At 33.4% G+C, this 8,971-nt stretch overlaps 1 protein-coding gene across 3 annotated transcripts; it reads right to left on the reverse strand.

Annotated features, from left to right (window-relative positions):
- Window positions 1-809: 809 nt before the first annotated feature.
- Window positions 810-6,659, reverse strand: LOC111436042 (probable serine protease EDA2). 3 transcript variants are annotated; one of them, XM_023073723.1, is made up of 13 exons: window positions 6,408-6,659; window positions 5,784-5,909; window positions 4,967-5,122; window positions 4,486-4,665; window positions 4,220-4,336; window positions 4,082-4,135; window positions 3,922-3,993; window positions 2,824-3,029; window positions 2,620-2,714; window positions 2,280-2,354; window positions 1,917-2,000; window positions 1,235-1,336; window positions 810-1,050 (listed from the first exon to the last, which is right to left on the reverse strand). In XM_023073723.1, exons 1-13 carry the CDS (start codon window positions 6,624-6,626, stop codon window positions 1,043-1,045), a joined length of 1,494 nt encoding a protein of 497 aa, XP_022929491.1. In that variant the 5' UTR covers window positions 6,627-6,659; the 3' UTR covers window positions 810-1,042. The 3 variants fall into 3 exon arrangements, with proteins under 3 accessions (XP_022929491.1, XP_022929490.1, XP_022929489.1); XM_023073722.1 differs by having other exon boundaries at window positions 822-1,159; window positions 1,193-1,336; XM_023073721.1 differs by having other exon boundaries at window positions 844-1,336.
- Window positions 6,660-8,971: the final 2,312 nt, after the last annotated feature.

Genomic DNA, 8,971 nt, shown 5'->3' on the forward strand with positions numbered 1-8,971 from the left:
AATTATATTCTAGTCTCATATGTAAATCATTAATTATTAAATCAAAGTTTTGCATGAATGAAATGTTAACATACTAGTAGATATTGTTATCTTTGAACTTTCCCTTTTGGACTTCCCCTCAAGGTTTTTATAGGTGTGGAAGGTTTCTACACCTTTATAAAGAAGGTTCTCCCCATAGGGCCATAGTTCTAATATTTTGCAATTTGATTCTAAGATTTTGATCTTATACTTAATGTGACCCTTTAATTTTGTAAGTTAGACAAAAGAAAGATGAATCGCCCCCGAAAAGGAATCTATTGATTCTTTCCCAATTGGTTGGATTGTAGGTACGATGATTTATTTCACGGGCGAGGTCTCTAGTTCAAGTCTAGGATGGCCCTATGTGGAGAACCTTCTTTATAAAGGTGTGGAAACCTTCCACACCTTTAAAAACCTTGAGGGAAAGTCTGAAAGGAAAAGTTCAAAGATAACAATATCTACTAGCATATTAACATTTCATTCATACAAAACTTTGACATATGAGACTAAAATACAATTAGAAATTAGAAATTGTTTGGGAAAAAATCATTTTCAACCATAAATTTAGTATCAATTTTTACTCTAAATTCTCACTTTATCAATTTAAACTTCAAACTTGAAACTTGAATAAGTGTATCAATTTACGCTCTTAGGTAAATTTTCATTTCAATCACCTTATGGCCTCAATAAAAAAGAATAATACATTTGCAAATACTATAGGCATTAGAAAAAGTTCAAGTATTAGCTCAGTCATATAACGATGAGTTTTAATTTATAAAATGATTATTCGAGAAAAGAAATAATATAAGATAGATCTTATACTAATGGAAGTGGAACAATAAAATACATTACAGATGTGAAATAACCAAATGATAAATATGAGGTCAGCTTTATGAATGTCTAAAAATCTATTCATTATTTATACATATTGTGCAAATTTAAATACATGCCCACATAATTCGTGCTCCTTGCTTGCATCAGAAGAGAGGAGAGTAGGATTGATATGATGTCCTCAATGGAGCAACTAAACATCTGTTTTGAGGATAATATGCACAGACAGCGATTAGGCAAAGTATGATTTAAGGCGCGTTTGAAATGACTTTTAAGTGCTTAAAAATCTTCGCTTAAAAACCATTTTCAACACTTTCGAGGCTAAGCTAAGTAGTAAGAGTTAAGCAGGAGGACTTGATCGTTGTGCTTCAGATATAATTCCTACCAGTGGTGGCCTGACACTCTGACAGCCAAAGATCCATCTTTTCCACCAACTGCTGCCTAACTTTGTGAACTGCGTCTGGAGAGCTACAGTTGTGAGCATCACCTAAAGAGAGGCAGAGGCAGAGGCAGAGAGGAAGGTCAGATTTAGAGAATGCAATGAAGCAACAAATTAAGTTCGTTAAATCATTAGAGTTCTTTAGTTTAGGAGTGATTTAACGTGATCCTAAAGAAGAGATCAAACAATTAGACATTACAAAAAGCTACAAAATTCATCACTCTCGGAAAAACCGAGAGGTAATACTACTTGAAAGAGCAGATGTTGGACAATTTAAAAACAATGCAGTCTTTAAGGATGTAAAGGACAGACTACTTCAGAAAGATGAAGATCGGTGCAAAACTTGATCAAACGGGGGAACATACATTTTTAAGGTGAATTACAGGGTTTAGATTTGCACCATTAAGTTCAAATCTCAAAATTTCATGCAAACAAACATCTGATTGATTTAGGATCGTTTGGCTTTGGACTAATGGCCTTTTCTTNCCCCCCCCCCCAAAAAAAAAAAAAAAAAAAAAAATTGGAGGTCTACGTGAGATTGAGATCGACTCCCATATGCTCGATCTAAATCATTTTTATAATGTGTATGCGGAAGAAAGGGTAGATATAAAGGTAGAACTTTACATACCTTCAATATTTAGATGAGATTGAGGGCATCCTCGCAAATCAGTTCCATGGCCACAATTGTGACATGTTATGAGGAATGATGGCACTGAACAGAGAAAAAAGAAAAAGTAAATAACATTATGAATGAATCTCCTAAATAAATTCAAAACAACACCATTCTAAATTACCATGGCCAATAATTTACGTAAAAACCTTTCTACATAATTTAATAAAATCAATGAAAATCCTGGGATGAAACAAAAACTCTTCCAGGAAAATCCACAAGCAATCAAGAGTAATTGACCTGGATAAGATCACTTCAAGGCTGGGAGTTTCACATAAGCTTGGGAAATGAATATTAAGAACAAAATAATTCAAAACTCACTGTCTGGAGATGAAATTTGCTTGGATGCATGGCGCCAAGGATCTTGCGAACCATTTGTAAAAACTATCTTTGAACCTGCAAAAGCAATTTTTCATCAGACGTAAAATAAGACTGGAAACGCTGTTAATTATGGCTAAACAAGCAATTTTGGTGACTGAAAGGCCCGGCGTATACACATTTAAAATTCTTTTTATAGTATGTCGAACTGGCCAAAGAGAGCTTTGAATTGCATTAGTAAAAATAAGAAATTACAGGGATGACGGTTAAAGTGACCGACTTCTCACACTAAAAGCACAGAACCAAGTGAAGTAGAGGAAGCAGAAAAGAAGACAGTAGGCACCTGCAATTTTTGTGCCTCCATAATAAATATTTGTGCTGTCTACATCCGGATAGACGCCTTCTCCAAAAACGTTCTTACAGAGATCCAGATGATATCTGTTATTATGTGAGCTATTAAAAAATTGCAACCAAAGAAACATCGAAATCTGATAAAAATTCACTGATCAAAAGCATGGAATCCACAAAGAGGAGACTGGAAGAATACTTTGTATCAACTTTGGAGGATCGCATGCTATCATTTGCTGGAGCAACCTGGAAATATGCAACTTCAGAACAAACTTGAAACCACCACAACCGATCAGCACTATCTTCACCCGGAGTGGTGTTTTTTAAGTGTTTCTGATTGTAAGTCTGAACATTAGTGCCAAAACTTCCAATGTAATAATCTTTAACATATTTGGCATAGGCATCCTGCAGGAGAAAGTAAATGGCATTCAAAGAGTAAGATACCTAATAAAGTTGATAAAATAACCTGCATGTATGTGCACATTGCATTTTATGAACAGAGAAGAAACCCATAGATTAAACTTAAAACGGGCCCTTTTAAAGGATAGTGGCAATACAGAGTAGGTTGGGGAGCATTTGTTTTGCATGGATTGATTTTGTGCTTTATTGATGGATAACTTGTTCGACATCTTTTGCCCAAATTTTTGGTTAAGCGATCAAGCAAGTTTTTTTTAATAAATATAGACCATCCATATTTGGCAACTACGCTTGGAACAGAGGTTAATATGGGTGTTTGGTTAAAGAAACATGTCAAGGACTAAACCCAAGAAACTCTATCTTTAACGTTGACTCGAAAAGTTTGCACGTTAGAGAAGAAATGAAGGGAACAAAACTCATTTTGATTGCACCGTCATGGCTATCCAATGCTTGAGTATGGAAGGAGAGGAAAATAATATCATTTTCAGATGAGAGAGTGGAACATAGGTTTATGGAGTGTCATGAGGTTCACTTTCTAGCTCCATTTGTGCCTTAACCTTATAAAAAAGTTCATTACATTCCTCAATTATTAACATAGGATTGGATGTTTAACTGCACTTCATGAAGGAGAGGAATAACACAATTTCTGAGGGGAACGTAAAAGGATAAATCTAAGAGTGGCTCAAGGTTCATTTCCTAGCTTCTTTTTCAGGCTTATTACATATTGGACATCTAATTAGTGCACTTCATGACCTCAAAAAATTTTAGTTTTCGTCCAGTTCCTGCTGCACATCCTAATCTTGAAAATGTAATATATTTCTCATTTTTATTGGGAAACAAAAAGATTATAAACAAATAAAGGTAAGAACTGGGAAGATACCACTAAGTCATTTCCTGCATTCTTTGCTTGAACAAGAGGAGAGCACACTGTATCTGGATTTCCATATTGAAACTGCATAATTTTAACAAATAAAGATAACGAATGCTGAAAGTAAAAAAAAATTATACATAAAGAAAGGTGATCCAAGACTGAAAATTACCGCGATGACAGCGGCATCTGCCAGGAAATAAAAGAAATCTCCATCTATTTCCAGCTGTAAACACGCTAGATATCAGCAGCCAAATAAGAGAACAGCAAATATAGTGTCCTATTATAAATGATTAAGTGGAAAGTCAACCTCTCCCGCACCAAACAATGCCTTCACTTCTTTTTTGTTTGTTGCAAATCTTTGTTCAACAAGTCGATTGGTTTCTTGCAAAGCAGCCTTGCACTCTGGACCGGCAGATTCACCAATCTGCAGAAAAAAGACAACTCAGGATATTGTCCAAAGGAGCACATTTAAAAAAAGTTTGAGAGACTAGAATGTTATTCTTGTATAGAATCTGAAGGTCATTGAATCAAATAGGAGAATGCATATAGCCAATGACATCATATTTGAATCACCTGTTGGTCAAATTCAGTAAAGTTATAGACAGCAAGAACAACAGCAGAACTTGCGAGACTTCCGCATGTTAAATGAGGGAACTTAAGTCGAAACCACGCACTAAGAGCTCCAGGATATGAGACACCAAAAAAGAACCACGGGTTTTCAACCTTTTTGTTCAGCTTCAGATTCAGTGAATCCTGCAAGCAGATGACCAACAGACGGACATTAATTTACATATAATTTGAGAAATAACAAGTCAAGCTTATTATTAATATCAGAATGGTAATGTATTGAACATGCACGTGGACCATAAACGCTAGGCTAGTGAAGTTGTAGTGAAGTGTGAAAATCCAATATCATGTTTTCTTTTTCCCTTTTCAAAAACAAAAATAATCCCACTTTAGATTATGAGTCATTTGACATATGCAAACAAATGAGTTATTTCAATCTGCTTTACATTTGAATTGATAATATAGTTATAAATTGGGTAATAATGACCTGGTAGTACTGGCGGAAGACAGCCAAATCAAACAAAGCTTGCTTGGACGAAAGATATCTCAAGTTATTTGTCGTCAATGACTTGAAAGGGGAACTCTTCCCATAGTAGCGATGCTCAAGAGAAACAATGGCTGCTCCAAACTTCTTTGCCAAAACCTGCATAACATAAATAAGCATGAAAAAAGGGATTACCTCATCGAATAACTAATAAAACTTGAGAAGATAATAGATTTCTCCCTTCTCTATCTGTCTACCCATCGATCTATCTACAAGCAATCCTAAAATTGAGATGAACACCACCCTCCTTTCTCTTACATATTTCTACAAGCATTCACCACTTCATAATGAACAAACTTGCATACAAGCACTACTAAATCATACATGAACAACATCCACCTTTCTTAAATACATTTTCACAAACCCCTTTTACCACTGTCATAACTGTGAATCAAACATGCAATCAAGAATCCCAAAAATCTAAATTAACAACACCCTCCTTTCTCACATACATTTTTACAAACATTCACAACTTCGTACTTTTGAGGAAGTGGTTGAAAGGGCATTTTGCTTTCCTCGAACTGTAAATAACAGGCTCTATAACCAAAAAGTATCTTAAATATTTTAAGACAAAATGAAGAACAAAATCACCAGCATGCGAAGTAAATTCTACAAAGCTCAGCCCTGAGTCACAAATAATCTAAACTAGAGTACTACATTAAACAAAGTACACCACTCGCAGGTCGACCTTCATGTTATCATTCGAACACAAGAAAAACCAAATCCCTTAAGAAATGATTGGAGGTATTGTTGAACATACTCCTAGATAATCATTGCTAATCCCATTGCATGGACCTTCACCACAGATTTTTAAGAATATTGGTCCATCTGGAATCCGAAAGTAGTCATGGAACTCGTAATAGCGCTGCTGAAACTTGTCATGGTTCTGCATACGTTAGCACCCAAGAGTGAGCAGAATTGGATTGAATTGAACTAATGAGCATCACATTCACATTCACATACACAAGAAATTCTAAAAGAATTTAGTGAAAAATTGCTTGGTCATAAAGTATATGTGAACTCAATACGATTGAGCTCATTACATGCTGGGGTGGTCAGAAAGAAACAAATCAAAAGTTCATTTCCATTCTAATAAACTATCATAGATATTCTTCAAACCGACCAAGAAATACAAAAATTGCTAAGTATGTTCCTTATAGGTCAAAACTAGCCTAAGCCACTTACGTCAAGCTCAAGCAAATACTAAATTCCCCTAGCTTAATTAGTCAGAAGATACTTCAAACAATCCCGAATAAATGAACTGAAAGGCAAGCTAAGTAGATTCAATTCACAGAACAACTACCCCCGAGACAAATTCAGCATCCGCAGTAAATAAAATCAAGCCAATTGAAATCGAATTACGACTTAACAGAGTGAAATTTACATAAGGAGAGAAGTGATCGAGTGTCTGGTTAAACCAATGCTCCGTCCGGGTCAAGAACGAGCTGCTTGAAGACAATCGATTAAGAACAGTCCGAGGCGTCACGTGGCCGGTAGTGAACGCCGACAAGGACAACGCCACCGCCGTCGCCACCAACCACAATCGAACTATTGTTAAGATCTTCCCCATTCTGGATGGTGTCGAAGCCAATCCGAACTGCATCAAACAAATCGTAAATTTTTACGGGTATCGACTTTTGTTTTCTTCTGTTTTTCTCCCCAAGAACTAATTTTTTTCAATGGGATAATTACCTTTAGGAATATTTAAATAAAAAATATATTTTTTTAAATTTGTTTACTAATCCTTTATAATATTTTATATTAACTTAAGCATTAATTAATTAAAATATCATATTCAAATTCAAATTTCTATCTCGAATCCAATAATAATAATATTTATATATAAATTACAAGAAAATAAAATAATTTAGTTAAAATTGAAAGCAAATTAAATTAACAAATATATAAACAAATAACCGACGATTACTTATTATTTATAGAGAGGTGTACGCAAGTTGCATTAAGAAAATCTTTTGAATCAACTCGAAATTTCAGGTTGATGATCTCAATAACTCGAATAGAATTAATGACCAAACGCAACTTGGGTTATCGAGTTGTTTTCCTTTTAATTATTTAAAAAAAACATATTTTTCTACAATACATGATACATTAATAACTAAAATCTCGTAAAATTCAAATATCAAACATTTATAAGTCACAATGCATAACTAACGTCAAATATTATTAATTTTTATAATAATCTTAAAAGTAGGGTATGATTATTTTGTAAAACTATTTTTTTAGATCAGTTAGGTTGACCTGACCAAAAAATTCAACCCAATCTAAATCGAGAAAGATCTAACCCAACCCAACATTTATGGTTTGGATTGGATAATTTGAGTTAGACCGATTTTCGAGTCATATGAAAGCAGCAACTTATTCCTTTTTCTTTAAGAACACGGAGACTTGTTTACTATAAAACGTAAAAAGAAATATTTATGTTTTAAATTTTGAAATATAATTAAACAATAAAATTATTGACCGAAATATTTAAAATATTAATAACATTTTTTTATAGGTTAAATATTGAAATTCGTGGTATATTTTTATATTTTTGGAACGAGAAAAATTAATTTTTTAAATAATATAAATTAATTTGTATGAAATAATTAGACATTTGATTGATTATTTTGACAAGAAAGAAAGTCTTGCGTTGAATTAATTAATTAATTATTCCTTTGAGCACCTCAGACAAAATAATATTATAATTTATATAATAATCCCTTCACCATTAAAATTAAATAAAACAATTATTAATAAATAAATAATAGCCTATGAGATTTGGTTTTGATTCTTTGAAGTGACCTTTGAGAAATAATTAATTAATTTAAATGAATAATTTAGCTTTAATGATGTAACTTTGGTGAGGTTACACATAATTAATCATATAAATAAAGTCATATAATAATTTAATTTATCCTAATTAGGTTTGATTCTAATATTATTAATGAAATAGTGATTCCAAGGAACCATTATTATCAATTATTTTTAATTTAAAATATATAAACGTTATCTATATCCATTAACTTTTTGATGATTCTATTTTAGTGCCTAATTTTTTTAAATAAAATCATCAAATTTCACGTAAAAATTATTTTAGATGTGACTCGTCCGAAGCGTTTGTTCTAGACAGAACTTTTCGTCTATTGTGATTTTTTTTAATAATTGTGAAATCTCACGAAAATTAATGGTATGAAAATTTTTCTCTAACAGACACATTTTTAATAACCGAGTCGGATAATAACTGCTAGTGATAGATTTGGATAGTTACCAATGCTAACATAACTAGACATCAAGCAATGCCAACTAGGACGCTAGCCCTTAAGGAGGTAAATCAACCAGTTTGCCAACTAAGATGCTAGCCCCTAAGGGAGTAAATCAGGCAGTGTGTCAACTAGGACATTAGCCTCTAAGAAGGTAAATCAGGCAGTTTGCCAACTAGGACGCTAGCCTCTAAGAAGGTAAATCAGGCAGTTTGCCAACTAGGACGCTAGCCTCTAAGAGGGTAAATCAGGCAGTTTGCCAACTAGGATGCTAGCCTCTAAGAGGGTAAATCAGGTAGTTTGCCAACTAGGACGCTAGCCCCTAAGGGAGTAAATTGTGAGATATCATTGGTTGGAAAGATAACGATTTCGACATCTCCAAAATAGGTGGTGTGCTAATTAGGAAACTGACCTCCCACGTCGATTGAAGAGCAAAAATACTTAAAAACTCCCTAAAATGGACAATAATGAACCATAAATCTAATTTTCACCAGATCATGTAAAACCCAGCAAATTATCATGAATTCCTCACGAAAAAATCTTCGACCCAAATCTCCACAAAATTAAACGAAAAACGTGAATATTAAAGCAAAATTTGAATGCAAAAACAACCAAACTAAAAGAAAATGAAAATTCAAGACATCAAAATAAAGTATTCCCCCCCAAAAAAAAAAAAAAAAAAAAA

This window comes from Cucurbita moschata, unplaced genomic scaffold, assembly GCF_002738365.1.
Source record: "Cucurbita moschata cultivar Rifu unplaced genomic scaffold, Cmos_1.0 Cmo_Scf00051, whole genome shotgun sequence".
Classification (NCBI taxonomy): Eukaryota; Viridiplantae; Streptophyta; class Magnoliopsida; order Cucurbitales; family Cucurbitaceae; genus Cucurbita; species Cucurbita moschata.